At 40.8% G+C, this 22,746-nt stretch overlaps 1 protein-coding gene across 2 annotated transcripts in view; it reads left to right on the forward strand.

The window, feature by feature from the left end:
* PLCE1 (phospholipase C epsilon 1) overlaps positions 1-22,746 on the forward strand; it is a 319,088-nt gene that overhangs the window by 166,206 nt on the left and 130,136 nt on the right. For both annotated transcript variants that reach the window (XM_046026766.1, XM_046026767.1), the window contains exon 4: positions 12,027-12,343. In XM_046026766.1, coding sequence (XP_045882722.1) covers positions 12,027-12,343 — 317 coding nt within the window. The remainder of the gene's footprint in view (positions 1-12,026; positions 12,344-22,746) is intronic.

The following is a 22,746-nucleotide window of genomic DNA, read 5'->3' on the forward strand; positions in this document are numbered from 1 at the left end:
AAAATGGAAAACTTTTGTGCATCAAAGAACAATCTCAGTTGAGTAAAAAGGCAACCCATAGAATGGGCTAAAATATTTGCAAATTATATATATAAGAAATTAATATCCAGAATGTATATAAAACTCAACAAAAAAAGACAAACAATCCAATTCAAAAATGAGGAAAGGTCTTAAATAAGTATTTCTCAAAAGAAGATATGTGCATTACCCATAAGCTCATGAAAAGATGCTCAACATCATTAGCATTAGGGATATGCAAATCAGAACCATAAAATACTTCATAGCCACTAGGACATCTATAATTAAAAAAAAAGAAAGAAAGAAAAAATGAAAATCTGGGGACACCTGGGTGGCTCAGTTGGTTAAGTGTCTGCCTTTGGTTTGGGTCCTGATCCCAGGCCAGATCAGTTGGGTTCCCTGTTCAGGGGGCAGCCAGCTTCTTCCTCTCCCTCTGCTCCTCCCCCTCACTGCTCCTGCTCTCTCACTATCTCTCTCTCTCTCTCAAATAAATAAGTAAAATATTTTTTAAAAATGAAAAAAAAAAAGAAATGCAAAGAAAAGAAAAGAAATGTGTACCTGGAAGTGGAGAAATTGGAGCCCAATGCACTAATGATGGGAATGTAAATTGGTACAGACAATATAGAAAACAGTTTGGGCATTCTTCAAAAAAAATGCTAAACATAAAGCTACCTATGATCTAGCAATTCCACTCCTAGGTATTTATCCATGAGAAATGAAAAAATATTCACATAAAATTTTTTGCACAAATGTCTATAATAGAATTATTCATGGTAACCAAAAAGTGGAAACAACCTGATTGTCCATCAAGAACAATAGATAGATAAACAAAATTTTTGTTTATGAATAGATAAACAAAATTTTTGGCATATGCATAAAATGGAATATTATTTAGCCATATAAAAATAAATGATGTACTGATTCATCCTAGGCTGATGAACCCGGAAAACAATATAAGTAGAAAAATGCAGACAAAAAAGGCCACATATTATATAATTCAGTTACATGAAATATACAAAGTAAGCAAATCCATAGAGATAGAAGGTAGAATAATGGTTGTTAGGGGCTGATGTGGCCCCGGGAGAGGAGGCAATGGGGAGTGCTTGCTAATGTGTACAGGGGGTAATAAAAATGTTTTAAGATTGTCTAAGGTGACAATTGCAACTCTATGAATATACTTAAAAAACACTGAATTGTACACTTTCAAAATAGAATTTTATGGTATGTGAACGATATCTTAATTTAAAAGAAGGAATGGACATAAATAGCTCAGTGATATTTTAGCATGGAAAGATTTAACTCTGAAACAGCTCTGACATCTTGATGGGGTTTGCTGATAATGCCAGGTTAGAAGGGGCATGAATGTTCTCTTTACAGAGAGAAGAGCTCTAGAGCTGGGAACAGCAGGGGTTTGGTGGAGGGGCTTTTTTAAACTGGGTAATCTGTTAGTATAATGTATAGCAGAATTTACAGACATTTCTTTTTAAATGAACAAATGAGGTATCATTAGAGAATCTTTAAAAAAAAAATTTTTTTATTATGGTAGGCACCGCACCAGAGGGTACGAGTTACAGGTTATAAAAACAGAGCAAAAGTTTCCATAGCCTGAAATGATTTGCTACATGACAGTCTCTTCCTCTCGCTTCTAAGATGAAAGGCCCCAGAATTCCTTCTTCCTCTTTCAAATGATGACTTAACAATGATGATAAAAATGACTAACTACTGAGACCTGAAAATGTATGACACCTCTTACATGCATTTTCTCATTTTAATTTCCCCATCATCACTGTGACATAGTTGTTGAGAACTTACCAAGATCATGCAGCGCGTCTGTGCCAGAGCTGGGCTGCAGCCCCACACCTGTGTGATCCTAAGACCTCACTCATAACCACTGGGCTGTGCCGTCACTTTCCTCTGAAGGAGAATCCCCCCAAGAGTTTACAACTTCTAACCACACCAAGTAGGGAGACAATAGTGTGGCGAGGAAGTACTGTGGACTGGAAGTTCAGGGCCTAATTCTAGTCCATCTTTGTCCTAATCAGCTCTGTGACCTTGGGCAAGAAGCTTGACCTCTCAGAGGCATAGTTTCCTGATTTGTAAAGTGTGGAAAATTCATCCTGACTACCCCTGTCATTCCTTCCAGACCCAGTGTTTGGTCTAAGCCAGCTTGGTTTACCTAGTGCTAATAAAACCTCAGATTCAGTTGTAAAAGTGACACTAAGGAATAGAAGCTTCAAGTCAGTGTAGGGTGGGGATGTGGAGTGTCTTTGGTGTCAGTCTGGTGTGGTGCTGGTCCCAGAGCTAATCTCAGTGTGAAGTGGAGCAGTTCCTTAACCTCTGTCACCATCTGCTAAAATGGGGATAATGATAGCACAGTGTGCTCTGCCGTCCACACAGAGTGGTTGTGAGCACTGAGTAAAATTTCTGTAGGTACTAGTACATAATAAGTACTAGGTAGTATCTATTTCTTAATAATATGGTAAGCAGTGGGACACCTGGGTGGCTCAATCCATTAAGCGTCAGCCTTTGGCTCAGGTCATGATCCCAGGGTTCTGGGATCAAGCCCACATCTGGCTCCTTCCTCAGCAGAGAGACTGCTTCTCCCTCTGCTTATGTTCTCTCTCTCTCTGACAAATAAATAAATAAAATATTTTTAAAAAAATATAATAAGTAGTCATTATCATATATTATTTAATAATTGATTTATGACTATTATTATTGATGGTTATAATTACATCATAGTGATACAAATGCCCTTAAAGGTTATGATGCAAGTAGCCCTGCCAGGTTGGACTCTGGAGTTCAGGTGGCCCACCTGGGCTTGCTTCTAGAATCATCCATGTCTGTGGGCTCAACCATCCCTGAGGAATGTGCTGCTGGGTAGAAGGGCATTAGATTGTCACCAGCACTCCCAGCTTCCCTCCAATTACCTTGGAGTCACTAATACCATTTATACAACACAGTATCCCAGCTTGCCATATGAATTTTAGCTCAATTAATTTTGTTTACCCAAAGTAGTCAGAAATCGGCAGGTAGTCAATGAGAGGCACTGATAAAACAGTTAGCTGGTGTGCTGTACAAAGAAAAGAAACTTCTGTTGCCTGGAAGTTTCACAAAATGGGTAGGGACTTGTTTTCTCTTTCAATGTTAGTTGATAACATAATAAGCACATATGATGTATTTACAATACCCTTTATCACAGTGTTATTTATTATGGTAAGACATTATAAACATAACATTGACTACTAAAAAACCATTAAAAATATTAGAAAGCTAGTTTTAGAGCTGGGGAAATGTGCACTGGAGGGTATTTTTTTTAAAAGGTTAGAAAAAACTATGTGCTCTGATCGCTAACTTGGTAAATACTGTGTATTTATAAAAAAAAAAAAAAAGCTAACAAAACCAAGCACATGAAATATTGCAACAGAAATACTGAGATTAGGGGGGCCTGGGTGGCTCAGTGGATTAAGCCGCTGCCTTCGGCTCAGGTCATGATCTCAGGGTCCTGGGATCGAGCCCCGCATCGGGCTCTCTGCTCCGCGGGGAGCCTGCTTCCTCCTCTCTCTCTCTGCCTGCCTCTCTGCTTACTTGTGATCTCTCTCTGTCAAATAAATAAAAAATAAAATCTTTAAAAAAAAAAAAAAGAAATACTGAGATTATTTCTGGGTATGGGATTATTGGTTAATTTAATTTTCCTCTTTATGCTTCTCCACATTTTTGATACTTTCAGTGAGCTCATATATCTTTGGAAATCTGAGGGCAGTAGTTACTTTTTATTAATAAGAATTGTCAGGTTTTTTTTTTTTCTGCTCTGAGGTTTTTCAGCCCACTAAACTGTTTTAATCTGAATATGGCTTAATTTTCAATCTAGGCATATTTTTTTTCTTTTTTTTTAAAGTACCAACTTAGAAATAATATGCTTCATTGATTTTGTGAATGTATCTTTTTGTTGTAGTACTGAGGACAGGCCAGACACATTTGTTACAAGATTGATTTGTTAGTCTGAAAACCAATAACAGATAATGAGAAAGAATCACCAATTACCTAACCTTTCTTTTAAACCATTTACTTCCCTGTTGAAAAGCAATTTTCAACTCTGCCTGAGATTATTGTCTTTATGCCAACTCTAAATCTTTTATAAAAAGAAATAAACATCCTTCCTCTCCTGTCTTATTTTATAATTGGAATTGTACCACTCAATGTCCATTAAATACGCAGTTGATAAATCTAACGCTTAACTTAAAAAAAAAAAATGGGCTGTCTACAAAATTAATTGATTCAAAGAAAAATGGATACAATAGATCTGATAAAAAAAAATTTCTACTTTCTTCCCTACTTTTAATTTGAAGTAACTTTTCAAAAGCAATATTGTGATATTTATTGGAAAAAAATCTGAACAGCACAGATGTTGAAATGGGTTGTGTCTGTGAGAAGATTTGAGTTTTTTCCTCTGGATGATTTTTTCAGATATAATTTTGATATATTTTTTAAACACTGTCATATGTACAGTAGAAAAAAGTTAAACAAAACAAAAAATGCAATCTGCAAACACTATTATTAGTTTGGTGTATACTGGATAGATATGCCGACATATACCATCATTTGTAGGGCCCCTGGATGGCTCAATGGGTTGAGCTTTTGCCTTCAGCTCAGGTCATGATCCCTGGGTCCTGGGATCGAGCCCCACATCGGGCTCTCTGCTCAGCAGGGAGCCTGCTTCCCCTTCTCTCTACCTGCCTCTCTGCCTACTTGTGATCTTTCTCTGTGTGTCAAATAAATAAATGAAATCTTTTAAAAATTTTTTAAAATACCTACATTTGTAAAATTATTTTTCCTCTAATAGGATCATATTTAGTTATTTCCAACGTGGTGTTTTTTTTTTTTTTACCTAACTTTATCATGAAAAAAATGTCAGTGTCAGTACATATAAATTTCCCTCATTTTGTCTACATTTTCACAAGAATTTATGTCAGATAAAATCCTAGAAGTGGAATTTCTAGGACAAGGGGTGTACTGTGTAAGTTTTCGTTTGCCTTCCCAGAAAGCTTATGCCCGTTTCACCAGCACTCATGGAGAATGAGGATGAAAAGTCATGTTTCAGAAGCGGAAATACATAGCAGGTCCTCCAGACGGTTTACCTTGGTTCAAAAACAAACACAAACAAATGCTAAGTTACCATCAAAATATAACACAAGTACTATGCTCTATTTTTCATTGAAATCAGATTCCTGTAATGTGTAATCCTGCTGTAAAACAACGGAAATGGAACTGAGTAAATTGAAGATCTTAGTGGCTTTATTAAACGACTGATTTGTGCAACAGACAGAGTCCCATCTAGCAAGTAGAGTTGTACAAATGGACGGTTTTTATAGGGAGGTGGGTGAGGCAAGAGGTTATTAGTAAAAAAAAGAAGGATTGTTTCAAGCCAGATCACCTTCCCTTGGGGGAAAGGGCAGGGGGTCTTATTAGGTGGATTACCTCATCTTTGTGTGGAGTAGGGGTGCTATAGAGAGGGTCCACGTGACAGATGACCTCGTGGGTGCTGACCAGAAAATTCCAGATTGATTGGCTTAAATCCCACTCCTGGAGAGGTCCACACTGCAGTTAAACCCTGGTTTACTATCCTGAGGGGAAAATGACTCCACCTAGTGCCTGTGGCTTTTTTTTTTTTTTTTTTTTTTAATAGAGACTCACCAGGAAATCATGGGACTCCTTCTTCCCTGCAGAAGATCCCTCAAAATGCTGAGGGTTAACAGAGAACTGACCTTTGGAGTCAAAGCTGAATTGTAGTTCCACCTCCTCTCAGTTGTGGAGTGTCTTTAGACAAATTGCTTAACATCTCTGTCTTCTACACCTATAGGGTAGGGATAATAACCCTTGCCTTACAGTGTTCTTTGTAAGAATTAAATGAGTTTCTTGTTGCTGAGAGTTCTTAAATGGTGAGGAGCAGGAGGTAGGTGGGGAGCTATTCTTCAGCTGCTGGAAAAGGATTAGGGTATTAGCCGAGGGCATCCTGGATGATAAAGTTTTTAAAAAGTTTTGCAAAAATCCTTGATGAAATTGCTAACATTCTAGTTAGTATATGCTCTGTAATATCACACCTCTTCCCACATCCTCCATTTCCCTCCTCCCCCACCCTGCATTGTATTGATTATCTGTCTCCTCTCATAGAATGTGATATGTGAACAAGGATCTTTTCTTGTTCACTAAATCCCAACATCAGTGTGGCCTGTAACAAAGTATCACACACAGTAGTCACTCAGCAAATGAGTGAATGAAATTTGTACTGGAGCCTTTCTTCAACCCATTCAGGTGTATTGACAGCTAATAGGGCTGGCCCTTGGACACAGATCACACCCAAGGTAACTCAGGCTTGGCCTTGGATGATGCAGAGCCCTGGGCCAGGAGCCAGACTCTTCTGGTTCCCGCTCAGCTTTTGCCATTTCCAGGGCTGACTGACCATTTCATGACCTGGGTCCTTGGGCAAGTCCCACAGCAACTTCACTCAGACTTTATAAAAAATAACATTAGCAATGCCTGGCTGTCGGGACATTCTCACATTATGCAAGAGATTATATGAGATTCCTTGGTAAACTCTAGGTTTTTGTGTGAGGCACAATCAGAAAGACCAAATGCTTTTCGTTTTGATTGGACCAAAAAGCAAAAAGAGAAAGAAATGGAAAGTGGCAGGTTTTGCTGGGCTCGAGCCGAAACCTGAGCCTCTTCCATGGGCTTGGACCCAAACTAGCATTTCTGAACAAGTGCTAACTCTGAAGGAGGGGGTGGATTTTGGGGAGAGGGAATTCCCCAATAGCACTGTACCCCAGGGCATTGGGTAAGCAGTTATTAAGGAAAAGTGTTTACCACGTTTAGAGGCTTTTCTGGATATTTCTGGACTGCACAATATGCAGACAGCACCTGGAAATGGTAGCTTATAATGAAAATCGGGGCTTTCTGATTACCAGACAGGAAGGCAGGAATGACAGAACTCTGGGGATGGCAGGGGGCAAGGCAGGGGAGGGGATACTGCTCAAGGGAAGCTGTGGGCCAGATTTCCCTCCCTGGAGGCAGAGTGATTGCTTAGATCCAACCAGAGTCTGCAAAGTCTAGGGTGATATATTTTTATGTAGATGTTTTGATCCTCCCCCTGCCCACATGGTTCCTTCATGGGTCACACCTATTTTGTGGTGCCTTCTGGAAAATAAAGCTTCATTCCTTATTTTCTACAGTGATACTCCATCTCTTCTAATATACGGAGCCATCAGGAATAACCTGCAGCTTTCTAAATAACCCACAGTGTCTCTTACCCTCTGACCTTTACATAGAGTTCCAAGCAATAAGGCAGACTAAATTTACTTGGACACTGACTAACGTCACAAACACCTTAAGCCCTGTTCCCCCATTGAGAATCACGGAGTGCGATGATATAAGTTCTGAAGGGGCTGTAATTCCCACATAGATGGTATGTAGACAAGGTTGAGGAGAGCAACTGTTGTTCCATGAGACTATATGCTGAGCGATCAGGAACATCAGCTCTGAAATCCAGTAGACCTTGATTCAAATCCCAGCTCCCAGGTTACTTCTTCAGTGACCTCTCATCAGTCTCCCATCATACTACTACCTACCTCCTGAGTTAATCCATGGAAAATACTTAGTTCAGGAAGCTCATGTCTGAGCAGAGAACCAGAACCTGCAGGTACTGTGTCTCATGGTAAATATTTCCAGGTTGTGACTGTGTCAAGAGCTATAGCCCTATTCTGCTATAGAATAGCTATTAACTGAAGAACATAGAGCTGAGAGAAAACCTTGACTATGACAGAGGTGGATAATTTTATTCACCATACATTTTCTAAAAACTTTTTCGCAAGAGAAGAACTGCAGCCTCTAGTGGGCTTTATGCATTTTCCCCACAACTAATGAGGAAGTGCCAGGGGTTATGGAGCTTTGAGGTCTCTCAACCATCACAGAGTTGCCCATCATGGAGAAAGCACAGTGTGGTGGTGATGGAGGCCGGAGTTGGGGCCATGTGGCATGGGAAGGGGAAGGGGAAGATTATATGGAGCACCCAGCAAGAACGAGAGGAAACGGGAAGTTTTTAACAGCTGCTTAATGTTTGGAGCTTGTGGAGCACCTGGGTCGCTCGTTCGGTTAAGCATCTGCCTTTGGCTCAGGTCACGATCTCAGGGTCGTGGGATAGAGCCCCATGTCAAGCTCTTGACAGCTATGCCCTCTCTCTCTCTCTCTCTCTCTCTCTCTGTCAAATAAATAAATAAAAGCTTTTAAAAAAGAAAAAAAAAGTGGGCAGAAAATTATCTCCCAAGATTTCTGGGCTATTTCTTTGTAGGGCATGAATATTTCTGCTTTAAGGAGACATATACAAAGGTCTACATTATGTGTCAAGGTTTCTAATATCAGATTTGTGTTTCTTTTGAGTTTGGTGTCACTTATCCTGAGACACGTGGGCTGTGGCATTTATTAGGGCTACAATGACCCCACTTCTTTTTTCTTCTTTCATTTTATTTTTTTTAGGTCTCCTTTATTGTCGTTTCTCACCAGTCACTAGAGTTTTTATTCATTGTAACAGCATGTGATTCCTATCTCAAGATAAATTGCAGTTTATAATATATTATCTTAGGTTATTTATATCTTTTATTACATTGTCTCTTCTCTTACATATTAAATAATCGATTTCACAAGATTTAGGAGTTGCTTTTATTTCATCAGAGTGTTGTTCTTTGAAATCATGTTTCAGAGTTGGTTACTTCTGGGAAGACCTCCCCTCCCCTAGAGAGCTAATTCCACTGTATATAACTTATCAGTATCTAGAAGCTGCAATCTGCCTGTTATCAGACCACATTCTGAGTCCATTTTCAGGAAATCTAATACTCCCTAAAGTATTCAAAAGTTGGAGAGTGAGACCACATATACCATGTAGATCTGAGCACTTGCTATATTTTAATTATTTTCAAATTATATCTTAGAACTAAATATAATTTGGTAGTCCTTGCTGTCCACTGAAGTTGATTTTTGGTAGTTTGGTCCGAAAAATGGGAAAAAACGGTTGCAATAAGTCATTGTTACTTGGGTGAATGTTACTCACCCATTCACCTTTTAGAATCAAAGAGAAAGAATAATTTGGATATTATAGTTTTTATACAGAAGACAAAACAGGGAGTTCTGACTGGAATATACTTAAAATAGAATCAGGCTTGCATCAGTGAAGAACAGTATTATTCAAACTTTACAGTTTTCTTCTCGTGATTTTTTGTTAGATTGTCACTGAGAGCATTCCTGCAAAAGGGGAACTCAATTAAACAGCAAATGTAACCAAGAATTTTTCTTGAGCTATGCTTCAGAGGTGGCGGGTGGGCTGCATGGGAGAGGATGGGGTGAGGGAAGAACGTCAGAGCCCAAACCATCAGTAGAGATGCCCCGTCAACAGGGTTGTCTAAGAACTAAGAGCTCCCAGTTTCCTTCTTCTCTCCCACACTGTTACTGGCTTGTTAATTGGGGCAGAATGCATAGGCCTAGTTTTGGGATCAGAAGGTATGGTCCCATACTTACCAGAGGAGCGTAGGTTACCGTGCACAGAAGATACACAGTGAAGGGAAGGCTAGAGAAGATTTAGAGTTTAAGAGAGAAGGAAAGTTGTATGGGCTTGTTTTTAAGGGTAAGGGAAACCAAACATGGGTAGGCAAAGAAGAGTTTATGGTGGGAAAGACTGATGACTGATGTTGGAGACAATCACTGAGGCAATCTGAATAGATTTAATCACAAAACTAGGTGGGCCTTAAGGAGGGGGAGACACACACTTTTCTCAGAAAAGGAGGAGAAAACTGAAAACAGAGGCATTTGGCCTAATGGAAGGAGTCCCTGACATTTGTCAGTTATCATCGTGTAGTAAAACATGTGGTAATCATCAAACACAGTAGCTATGTTTGTGGTGAGCACAGCATCTTCTTTAAACTTGGTGATCACTATGTTGTATGCCCGAAACGAACATAATGTTGTGTGTCAACTACACTCAAGCAAAAACAATTAAAAAAAAAAAAAGAAATGATCAAATGAATTAAAGGAAAATAAAAGTGGCTTTGGGAGTGTGAGAATAGAAAGGCTATAATGCAGAGGTAAAGAAAACAGTGAGTTATTTTGGATAAATAAATAAATTCATGTCAAGTCTGAAGCTGCCCTGAGGGTCCAGCTGAAGTTAGATAATCCAGATTAGCAAGGGTCCCATCACTAAGTAGCAACAATGTCAAGGTCATCACATAGCAGCCCAGAAGCCGAGGACAGATAGTTGTGTTTAGGGTTGAAGATTGGGAAGTACATGTGGTGGGAAGTCAAGGAGACTTGGGACGGCATCCTGGATGTTGTGGGTGCCATGCTAAAATGCTGACCATGCACGCAAACCAAGACCAAGGAACTGGAAGTCTTCCAAGGACAGAGAAGGTTTAGTAGAAGGGGTGGAAGGGAAAAGGCAGTCAAACTCAAGCCCAAGGTTTCAGAGTTCAGTACTACAGAGATGGAGCACTTCGGAGTGATGATTCCAAGGTTGTCTGCAGTAGGGATTTAAAGAAGAGTCTAGGATATGGAAGTCTGAATGTTGATGAAGTCTTCCTCAAGAACTGTGCCATTGCCCAGTATCCAAGCCAGGTGACAGTCAGCAGTGAGGAATGCCATGCCATCAGAAGGGTTTTGTTCTGCCAAAGAGTCAGTGAGAATGCTTTAAGAAATCAGGAATGGAAGAAAGATTCTGGGGAAGTAGAATGTCCCCTGTGGAGCACTATGAGAAGCTTAAGGGAGACTCGCCAGGGAGGGACTGCCGGGAAGGAAAAGGTATGAACTGGATGAGAAGTGAAAGCAGTTTGGCTCATGGGGCAGCATTTCCTGAAGGACTCCAAGCAGCCCTAGTCTCACAGAGCAGCCCAGTAGGTGTGATATAAAGTGTGCTTTGGGGAGCAGTGGATGAAGCAATGTAAATAGATTTCTTTACTGCAATAACCCTTAGAGCCTTTAACAATATACCTGTGCACCTCTTGTGTTTCCAGGAAGAGGATTTGTGACATGAATATGTGACATTTCCCCAACTTAGCCATAAAACTAATACTTTGAGAAATTCTGTTGTAGGGTTTCTCAGAGATTTTCAAAGCTTTTTGAGCAGATGGACAGACGGATGGGTGGCTAAGTAGATGAATGAATGAATGACTCGTAGGCAGGACACTGAGAAATGGAGGAGTGGTCAAATAATGTGAATTTGTGCCCAGGGAATAATTTGGAGTCTATGAATACATTTGGTGCTTCTGTCTAGTGCATTTGCCACGCTCCCTTCCTCACCATTTTTTACTGCCACTTGTGGAGCAGGGAATAAGATTTATTTATTTAATTAATTTAGATATATCTCCTCATTGCCTGTTCCTCCCTTACTTTATAGGTGGTTTTGTTGCTGCAAACCCCCAAATGTTCTCAGCAAGAACCAGTCTTTGAGGGTGGAATGTCGGCAGGCAGACCATGAAGGTTTGGACCTTGTGTGCCTTGGGTCCCCAAGGTCTCCTGTGCGTTTACACACCATGTGCCTATACATCCACATATGCCTCCACCATCCTGCCCCACAGCCTTCTTTCCTCTTTCATCTTGGTCGTGGTGCCCACACCCACCCTCATTTCGCCATACTCTAATGGTTAGCACTGGAGGATGAGGAATCAAATAGTACCTTTGACTTGTCTTCTACTCTGCAAAGTGTCATAGTGAACTGGTTGGAGAATGCTGTGTTAGATCAGTTCTCCTCCTGAAAACGGGGAACTGAGCCTTTACCCATGCCCCAGGGGGCAGGAGCAAGAAGACTGGATAGTTATCAGAAAGGTCTCCAGTACAAGAAAGATAGTAGAGAGCTATTCACCAAGCAGAAACTCGGTTAGGAGACCTGAAAGATTTTGAAAGGCTCTCAAGTAAATATCTGTTGTAGGTATATCAACCTTGGTGTCACCACAACTTGTGTTGCTTTATTTTAGAACGACAGCCAGGCTCCTCCATGGCCAATTCCAGTGCCCTGCCTTCAAGTTCAGCTGGGATCAGCAAGGAGCTGATTGACCTCCAGCCCCTCATTCAGTTCCCAGAGGAAGTCGCCAGCATCCTGATGGAGCAGGAACAGAACATTTACCGAAGGGTCTTGCCAGTTGACTACCTTTGCTTCTTGACCCGGGACTTAGGCACTCCGGAATGCCAGACGTCCCTGCCCTGCCTCAAAGCATCCATCTCAGCTTCGATTCTTACCTCCCAGAACGGAGAGCACAATGCCCTGGAAGATCTGGTGATGAGATTTAATGAGGTAAGAAGCCACTTGGAGATATACTTGTAATTGAAACTCTAGTAAGTGAATTTTAAGCAATTTCTCCTCTTCGGTTTATCTGTTATCGGTGTCTCATCTACCTCTTGGTCTTGCCACTTCCATGACGGCTGCCTTCTTTCTAAGCAATGAGATTGACAACACATTGTCGTCCTCCTCGTCACTTCACTGCAACCTGCCCTAGGCCTAACTATTCCTATCCTCACCTCTGTCTTCACCAAGTCCATGGGCCTTCTCCCTTTGGACAGTGCTTGCCCTTTTGTCCTCTCCCTTTCCAAAATATTCTCCCTGGGCCCATTTTCTGGTATTCCCCCTCCCCCTATTCCTACAGGTGCTTTTAAGACCAAATATCTCAATTTTGAGTTTTGACCACATGATCCCTGGCCATAGTATCTGCCAACCCACCTCCTCTTCCATTATCAGGGCTCCTCAGCAGAAATGTAAAAACCAATGCACCTGGGTCAGAAGCATAGGGAGGAACGTGGGTTCGAGGGGCACTCAATCCCCTCACTCCTGAGCCCTGCACACCGTCAAGATCCTCAACCCAGAATGTTCCTTCAAGACCTCTGAGATGTTACCAGAAGCCAGTGCTGGAGAGGACAGCTGTGACCAGAGTCTGAGAATACTTGAGAGGAAGGCACTGTCAGAGGCTTAGGGGCTGAGAGGAAAAGAGCCACGGGTTGGCCTCATGTGGCCATGGAACAAGGACGAAGGACAGGAGGAAAGGCAGATCTCCATCCAGTGTATCTCTGATGGACAGAGGGTCCATCAAACTTTGTCACGTAAACCCTTTCCAACTGTGGCAGCTCACCTTGCAGCCTCCACAGCCTGCTGATCCTGACCCCAATGATGGTTGTAAATGCCAGTGACCTTGATAAGGCCCAGTGGATGGATCAGAAAGTTTTAGAGGCTGAGCCCAAGCAGTTTTGTGCCTGGACATGCTTCATCACCATTCCTCAAAGGGAAGTCTGTTATCCATAGGAATCAGTGATACCATCTGGCAGTGTCGTGCTCATCATTTTACATGTACCATTTATTTGCTTCTCACAACAACCCTGGGAGACAGATACTCTCATTAGGCTCATCTTACCAGTGGAGACACTGGAGCACGAGGAAATGAAGTCATTTGCCCAAAGTTTCATGAGTGGTAGGTAGCAATAGTGATATTCAGACCTACGTGGTCAGACCCCAGAGCCGGAGCTGTAAACCACTATCCTCCCACCTGTATCAGGCTCCCACTGAGGGGTGGCACCTGGCCCTGCCCCAAACTGAGCAATACAGACTCGCTGGGAATCCGCTTGAGAGCCTGTGAACCACAATGCCCCTAAATTGCTTTTTCAACTAAATCTCCTGATGTTCTTGATTTTCCCTACTGATAAAAATCGGGTGGAAAATGGAAGTTCCAGTACCTTCAGTGTTTTATTTGTGGATTTAACTCTCTGTTGTATAGTGTTTTAAATGTCCAGACCTACTCACTCTCACGGCCTTAGGACCTTATCCTTGTCCATTGTACTTATGGTTGTTTTAAATTCTACCTGAAGTTCTGCTTTGCCTGAACTTTTAAAATCTAATTTTAAATTAATTTTGGAGAAAGAAAATTTCAGTTTCTTCCATTCACTCCCATAACCTCAGGAATCAAAGATGAATCAGTGATTTCGCTAATTCAGAGTTAGTGATGATACAAAGGACAGCTGGGTTGAGGCATGCTTTGGACTCTCTCTGAAAATAGTTTAGCTAAGCAACTTCAGAACATAAACAAGATTTCTGGGAAAACACTTAAACTACTTAAGAGAACAGTCTGTTTTCAAGTATTCTCAAGCATCTATTTTCATACAAATTATGGATACTGATTAAAAATCAGTCTTACATAGTCATTACAGGCAGATCTGAAATGACCTCTAGTAGGAAACACTGGGCTAGCTAAATTCTAGTTGCTTTCTATACTTTAGTGTAGAAAGGCTGCATTGCACTAAAAGAGAATTCCTTTCTTTTTTAATTTTTTAATTTTTTAAATATTAACACATAAAGTATTATTAGCCCTAGGGGTACAGATCTGTGAGTCACCAGGTTTACACTTCACAGCACTCACCGTAGTACATACCCTCCCCAATGTCCATAACTCAACCACCCTTTCCCTACCACCCCCCGCCCCCCGGGCAACCTTCAGTTTGTTTTGTGGAATTAAGAGTCTCTTATGGTTTGTCTCCCTCCGGATTCCATCTTGTTTCATTTATTCCTTTCCTATCCCCCAAGCCCCCCATGTTGCCTTTCAACTTCCTCATATCAGGGAGATCGTATGGTAATTGTCTTTCTCTGTTTGACTTATTTCGCTAAGCATAATACCCTCTAGTTCCATCCACATCATAGCAAATGGCAAGATTTCATTTCTTTTGATGGCTGCATAGCATTCCATTGTGTATGTGTGTGTGTGTGTGTGTGTGTGTGTGTGTGTGTGTGTGTATACCACATCTTCTTTATCCATTCATCTGTTGATGGATATCTAGGTTCTTTCCATAGTTTGGCTATTGTGGACATTGCTGCTATAAACATTTGGGTGCATGTGCCCCTTTGGATCACTACATTTGTATCTTTAGGGTAAATACCCAGTAGTGCGATTGCTGGGTCGTAGGGTAGTTCTATTTTCAACTTTTTGAGGAACCTCCATGCTGTTTTCCAGAGTGGTTACACCAACTTGCATTCCCACCAACAATGTAGGAGGGTTCCCCTTTCTAAAAGAGAATTCTTAAATTAAGATTTTCACCTACTTAGAAGGTTCTTGCCTTCAAAATAGTGTGGCTTTGCCTTCTATAAAGAAAAGGGAGGATAGGAGCTAGCATTTATTTATTAGGTGCTCTGGACTGGACATTTTCATACTTTTAAATCCTATTTAATCCTCATGATAGTTGTGTAAGGCTGTTGCCATTGTCTCTGACTCACAGATTTTAAAAAGTAAAGCTTAAGGAACAAAATAAATAATGATAGTATTGGATTATAGTTCACAGAATAAGTATTATTGAGTCCATAGTGATCAAAATAAATGAATAGATTCATTAATGGGAGAGGAGGGGAAGCTCTTAATTATAAAATAATCTAATTAATAAATGTAGAAGGATGAAAGAAATAGGAAATCACCTGGAGGACCCCCCAGCAATAAATTGTTACAAGCAAGAATGCTAATATTATTGGGCAAAAATATGATGAGAAACAAGATATTGGCTTAGTCAAAAAGTATCTCTCCACAAGGGGTGCCTGGCTGGCTCATTTGGTAAAACATTTGACTCTTGCTCTCAGGGTCATGAGTTCAAGACCCACAGTAGTTGTAGAGATTACTTAAGGAAATAACAAAATAAATAAAAAGAGTATCTCTCCATAAAATATTTATTAATCACAAAAGGAAAAATAGAACAGTGGAAAAACCCAGTAGACACCACCTTAAGTGCTCAAGGTCACCATGACCAGTAAGACAAGTTACATTGATGGGTAACTCTTGCTGTGGTGCACTAGGAAGAGCATGACATCATCTCTTTGATGTTCTTGACACCAAAAGAAAAGGGAGGGCATAACCTAAATTTAATCATGAGGAAAACAAACCATTAGACAACCCCAAATCAAGGGACATTCTACTCTTCAAAAGTATCAAAGTCCTGAAAGATAAGGAAAGATTGAGGAATTGGTAAAGACAAAGAGACATGACAACTAAATGCAGTGGGGCATCCTCCTGACACAAGGTTAGGAAAAAAGATATTAATGGGGAAACTTGTGAAATTCTAATAGGGCATATGGTTTAATTTGTATTCATGGGTCATTGTTAATTTCCTCATCTTGATAATGGTACTATGGTTATAAAAGATGCTAACATTAGCAGAAGCTGGGTGCACTGGATACAGGAACTCTCCATCCTATTTTTGCAACTTTTCTGTAAATCTAAAATTACTTCAAAATAAAAAGTCAAAAAAAAAAAAAAAAGCTAGTGTAGCTCAGAAAGATTGAGTCACTTGTTCAAGGTCATACAGTAGCTGAGTGAGTATCAGAATCCAGATGTCTGTCTTCACAGTCTACTGTCTTCTAACCCAACTGCCTTGCCCATCCTCTCTGCTTATTAAATTGTCAAGGTCAAGTTTGTAGTAAAACCAGAATTGCTGATTGAGAATTTAATGAATTTTGAGACTCCTTTCACTTTTCCCCTCTCTTTCTACTTCCTTTCTAAATCTCCTGTGCATCTATTCTTTTTAAACTTCTCTTTCTTTTCTATTTTTATCTAATTTCCTATTATCACTCATTCATTCATTCACTTAAGACTTACTGAGCACCTCCTGTGCTATAAACTTTTCTTCTTTCACTGATTTGTCAAGCATAATATTCTTTTAAGTAAGAAACTAGCAGTATATGATAAAAATCTACGACATTATAAGATCATACTTAGGTTCTGTTGAAATTAGATACACAAAATAAATGCACTTTCCTCAGTGGGAGGAAGATATCTATTGCTTGAAAGGCTGGAGAATCTCAAAGACAAGATAGAGAATACTAGCTCCATGGCAGGAGTGCTAGTCTCTTAGGGGAGAGGTGAATGCTTTTATTTATGCTTTCAGTTATTCAGTGCACATATTTTCAGTGCTTCTCAGAAGCAGGGCACCATGGTGGATAAGCACTGTGGAAAATGAGTAACAGTCTGCAGATGCCAGCAGCTACCAGTCTTAAACTGTAGTCAGGCACAGGCACAAATCACTACCAAAAAAGGCAGAAAGTGCCTGCAGTGTGAGTGGCACAAATGTGGGAGCTGAGGTGTCTAGGTGGGTGATCAGAGCTTTCTCTGCTCAGTTTTGGAAGTTGGGGCTGGGCCTTGAGGGATGGATGGGCTAGAGAGGGGACATCACAGTGAATGGAGGATATTCCAGACAAGAAGACAGCCTACTGTTATGAACAAGACCAATTGTTTAGGGAGGAAGCTTACTCCTGATTGTCAATAGAACATTATTCTGAGCTAGACGTTTCCTAAATTCTAATAACTCTTTACCCAATGACTTAACTGGGGAAAGGGAAGAAAATCCCTGGTGCCTTTTGGGCAGTGTTGCATAACATTTGTTCTTAGGAAAATATGGTTAAAATGCAATTCAAAGTGCAGTCATAAAATACCTGAAAAAAAAAAATGACTTACATTAAGGAAGGCCAAGAGATAAATCATTGAGAATCAATGAGAATCAATTTAGATTTTGGCTTGGAAACATTGTTTCTCCCCTTTCCCCCTTCTCCTGCCCAACATCAAGACTGGTGCACATCAGAGTAACTTCTTTAAGGCAGTCATATCTTTATCCGCACAGGTAAATGGATGATGCAGAGGGTCAGCCCTGAAGCCAGTGGTAGTCAGATGGGGTGTGGGGGGCGTAGATAAGTTCAGTCCTGCTTTGCTTGATTTGGGAGGCAGGTCTTCCTGAACTCTTTTGATCTGGACATCTCTCTATAGTCATACTCTTGATTTAAATCTCCAAGAAACCAGTGTTCTTTCTTTCTTTTCAGGTTGAGCAACCTCACTTTCTGGCCACCCACAAAGTCTCTTACTTTGACAGTCTCAAATCATCCTGGGGGTCCCCCCCACCACGCTTTCTTCCCCTATCCAGCCTCTGCCTCTAGCCCAGATTCCTTTTGATCTTACTGTTTTTTTCATTTCTTTTAGAATAAATTCCAGAGCCATTTATCTTTTCTAGAGGAACTAGAGAGGCATGTTTTTGTAGATAACTTCACTGAAGAGATTGCATACTTTAGCACATGAGCTAAGAGACGAGAAGCTATTAAATATTGAAGACCATCCTTACTCCCTTTGTTCTTGTGCCTTTCTTCCCCCACCACCCCTGAGGATGATGGTGAAACATGGAAGTGGGTGGTATCCTGGGATTGAATTTCTGAGTCACTGGTTCTCAAACCTTATGCCTCTTAATATGGCCTCTGCTTCCTGTCTTTGCTGTTCATCCACTGATGACCTTGGAAATCAGAATTCGTTGTGGTCTGCCTCTATAGCTCAGCCTCAGGACCTGTCAGCAGAGTGAATTTTTGTCTGTAACCACCACTGCCCACACCATTGCCAGATGTTCTTTTGTGTGATAGGTAGTTGATTTCTTGACTGAAGACTGACCGGTTCTCAGCTCAAAAGGTCATTAGCAGGTTCACTTTTCCCTCTGGCCTGAGCAGTTTTTGCTTGTCGGGTAGTTTCTAGCGAGAACTTTCCTCTGGGCTCCTCTTTTGGACCCGGTGGTCCAGGGCAAGGTCATGAGCTCAAGATTTATCCCAGTTATTCTGAGATCCCAGAAGACCACAGAGGGATTCTACTTAGCTCTCTGCCTTGGGTGACCTTCCCGGACCTCCAGAAGTTTGGTCAACCTAAGCAGTCACCAACCTGCTTCTCTAGGCACACAAATGCATGCAGCTCAAAGTGACACTTGGTTGTTACTTGTTCCTTCTGTCTGGTAGGTTCCACTAGATTTCAGTTCAGCAGTTTAAAGCCCTTCACTCTATGAAGAATGCCAAGGTGCAGCTTAACTCCCTGAGAAAGAATCAAAAGTAAGTCATTTGCCCAGAGAATGGCTCTTTCAACCTAGGTCCTTTCAACCAGAATCCCTTATATACTTTGTAAGTGATGATCAATTTGGCATTTTCCAACATCTGAAACTATGTCTCATCATAGCCAAGGAAAGACCATTTCTGCGCAGTAAGGAAAATGCATGACATATGATAATGGTGGGGATTAGAGTGGGGGAGTGTCGTCATGCCCAGATATGTTCTTTACATGAAATATTTTGGAAAAAATACTGTTTTTTTTTAATGTGTATATTCAGTCATGTTAGGAAAAGTTCCTGTCAAGGCTTTTCTCCCCTCCTTTTATGCAGACAGCCAAGTAAATCATCTGTTTAGAGCTGCGATGCAAACTTCTTCCTCATATCTGAATACTCATGGGGAGCATTGCTGATAAAGCCCCCTCAGGGTAAGGGAAATTTCAGATCACTGTGGAAAACCAGATTTCTCCTTGAGAAAGCACATCTCCCCAGAGGCACCCCTGAAAGTAGACACTACATTCATTCTCCAGAACATCTCACCATGCATTCCTGAGTTAACAGAAATTTTAATCCAGATATTTCTGGACCAGAAAATATAACAGGCAGTTGAACCACGAAGACTCAGCTGTGTAGGGTCATATTCTACGAGCAGGGTTATGAGTAGGAGACTGATCTGTCCTAGAGCTGACTGACAGCAAATTGTGTTTGGCAGTTCTTAGCAGTCAGCACTCACAGGATGCTGCTTATACAGTAACCATCAGTGAACAACAGGGCTGTGAATGAGGAGTGGCATCACTGTGCATCATCATTCAGCTCAAGGGTCAGCCTGCCTGAGTTCTAATCCACCATTCACAGCTGCATAATCAAGCTAACTACCTAATCCCTCATCTGAAGTTGGGGACAATAAGAGTACCTACCTCAAATGGGTTCTGTAAGTGTTCAGAAAGATGACGTGTGTAAAGCAGTGAAGACCTGAGACACAAATGGTTCAATGTTGGTTACAAAACAAACAAACAAACCTAAAACTAAAATAACTAATAATAATGGATCCCATTTCTTTTAGTATGATGATCCCTCCACTTAACAGATGAGAAAACTGAGACACTGAGAGGGTAATTAAATGGCCTGTGGTTTTAGAGCTAGGATTTGAATACAGGTGATCTGGCTTTCAAAGCCAGTATTCTTGGGTTGTCTACGTGCTATTAAATCAGAAACTGAAGGAGGCTTTTTTCCTCAACTTGGTTCTCTTATTCTGAAAAAAGCCATTTTCTTCACAAAAGGACTCAAAATATTCTTTATGTTTCCAACATGTATAATGAATTTGACCTCTTTGTTGCCTTGAACACACGTGCTCACTTCCTGATATTGAAAATGTGGCATCTCCTTTGAATTGGGAGGCTGTCTTCCTTAACATGGGGAAGATAACTGTATCTTGAGGTGTCCTAGAATATTGTCCCAGAAGAACATTGGGATAAGTTGTCATTTCCACGGATTAAGCAGAAGGGGATTTCAGGTCTTTGGCTTTTAAGTTCCTTTCAGATTTAAGGTACTGGATGCCTGAAAATGTAGGATATAAAAATAAAAATCCAAATTTTGCTTTATTTCTTTATCTTCCTCTCTTCCCCATACCATCACGTTATATGTTTCTTTCTCACTCTCTACTTTGATTTTGCATGAAATCTATACCCCAACAGAGATTGCTTTTGAAATTCATAATCTTAAGTCTTACATGTACTTCCAAAAAGACCAGGAGGGAGGGAGGCTGTGCTCAGTGTGGGGACAGGAGGAGAAGGTGGTGGATGAGGGCTGCCAGGAACCTTGGAATCAGGACCTCCATGCCTGTGCTCATTTTAGAAACATCTAATGCAATTTCCTTGAACAGTGGTTTTCACTGACCAGCCAAATAAAGGCAAGGGTATTAGCATATTTTTAAAGTATGCACATGCCTGCAGCCCACCCTCAGGAGTTTCTGACTCCATAGGTACATGGTGGGTTTGGGGATCTATATTTTTCAAAAACTGTACAAGATAATTCTGGTGCCACGAAATGCTTGAGAATCACTGCTCTAGACCATCAGCCCCACTGGAATTCAAAGAGAACAAAGCTATATCCCAAAGCAAATAGGGGGACAGTGATTCCTGTCTTTGGGGTCATCCATTACTGCAAATAGTTGAGGATTGTCCAAAGTAAATTTTAATAAATGTGGTGGCTTACTTGCTTGTCTTCTCTATTTTTCTCCTTCCTTCCTTCGTTCCTTTTTTATTTTTTTTTTCATTCTTTGGTACACATGCTGCAGTAGAGAACGTGGTTTTGAAATCTTAAATATTTAAACTATTTCATTACTTTAATGGGTTATTTTCATTCTTCATAACCCTTCCTACAGCTCCCCTCATGTCTCTAGGATTGAACCAACCCCAAAAGAGAACTTCCAGTTGACCATTGGAGGCCTGTTTTATTCCATCTAAGGCAGGCACCAAGTCAGTAGTTCAAGTCCGGACTGGTAGAAATAAGAATGACTGCAATAGAAATTAGCAAATAGACAAATCAGAATTTTGATGTATGTGAGAAGTACTGTTCTTCTTGTTAATTATTATTATTACGAACAGTAACATGACTCAGAGAAGCAGTCTAGTGTCTCCTCAAGGCCCAGTGTTCTTCACCATCAGACATATCACCACAGTGACACTGAAACTGTGGGAAAGACCACGTAGGCTTCCGTCAGAGACTAGGATTTTGAGCCTCTCCTCAAGTCTGCGTTAACTGACCCTATTAGGATATTTAATTCAACTCTTTGAAAAACCATTCTCTCACAGATCTTTACTGCACACGTAGAAGACGAAGAGGAATGTAATTATGCTTTGCCAAGAATCTACATTTGCACAAGAGATTTAAACATTCATAAATCCAGTTGCCTCCTCAATGCCTCCCCTTGGCCTTTTTCATTCAACAAGATTTTACTGAATACCAGCTTATATACTAGGTGCTATTTTGTGCCCTGGGGATACAGGCCAGAACAAGACACACAGAGCCCCGGCCCTCACAAAGCTTACATTCTAACAATGCTGACAAGGCAGCTCAAATGTGGCCAGAATAGAACTACAGGATTGCCTTCTCACTGCTCCATTCATAGACTACACATTGTCTTCCCCATCTTAGCCTCTACCTAGGTACTCAGGCTAACAGCCTAGAAGTTATCCTAGATTTTACTCTTTTCCCAAACCCTTAACATCGATCAGTGAGTTCCATTTGCTTTGCTGACAAAATACATTTGAACTGGCCCACTCCTTAGCATTTCACCTGCCACCACTGGCTACCATTGCACTCACCTTCAGTACTGCTTTCATGCTTGCATGCCCTATACTCCGTTCTCCACTCAGCAGCCAGAATGATCTTTTATAAACATAAAGCAGATCAGTTCACCCCCAGCTGAAAATACCCTAATGGCTTCCCTTTGCATTTGGAATAAAATAAAAAATGCCAAGATCGTGCATGATTTTGCCCATCTACTTCACCCTGACTTTACACCAGCCACCCCCTCTCTGGCTCCATTCCAACCATATTGTCCTTTATTCTGTTCCTAGATATAGAGAGCTAGTTTTCTCCACAGGACCTTTGCACTTGCTGTTCGCTCTGCCTAAGATCTTCTTTTTTTTTTTTTTTTTTTTTTTTTTTTTTTTTTTTTTTTTTTTGCCTAAGATCTTCTTATCCTGATCACACCACCGCTGCTGTCTTCTCTTGGTCATGGTCAAGGAAGTCAGGGAAGTTATTGCTTTCTTGCTTTTATCCTTAGAAACTTTTTAAACTTGTTCATTGCTATATGTCTGATTCTTTCCAAAC

This window comes from Meles meles, chromosome 13 (assembly GCF_922984935.1).
Source record: "Meles meles chromosome 13, mMelMel3.1 paternal haplotype, whole genome shotgun sequence".
Classification (NCBI taxonomy): Eukaryota; Metazoa; Chordata; class Mammalia; order Carnivora; family Mustelidae; genus Meles; species Meles meles.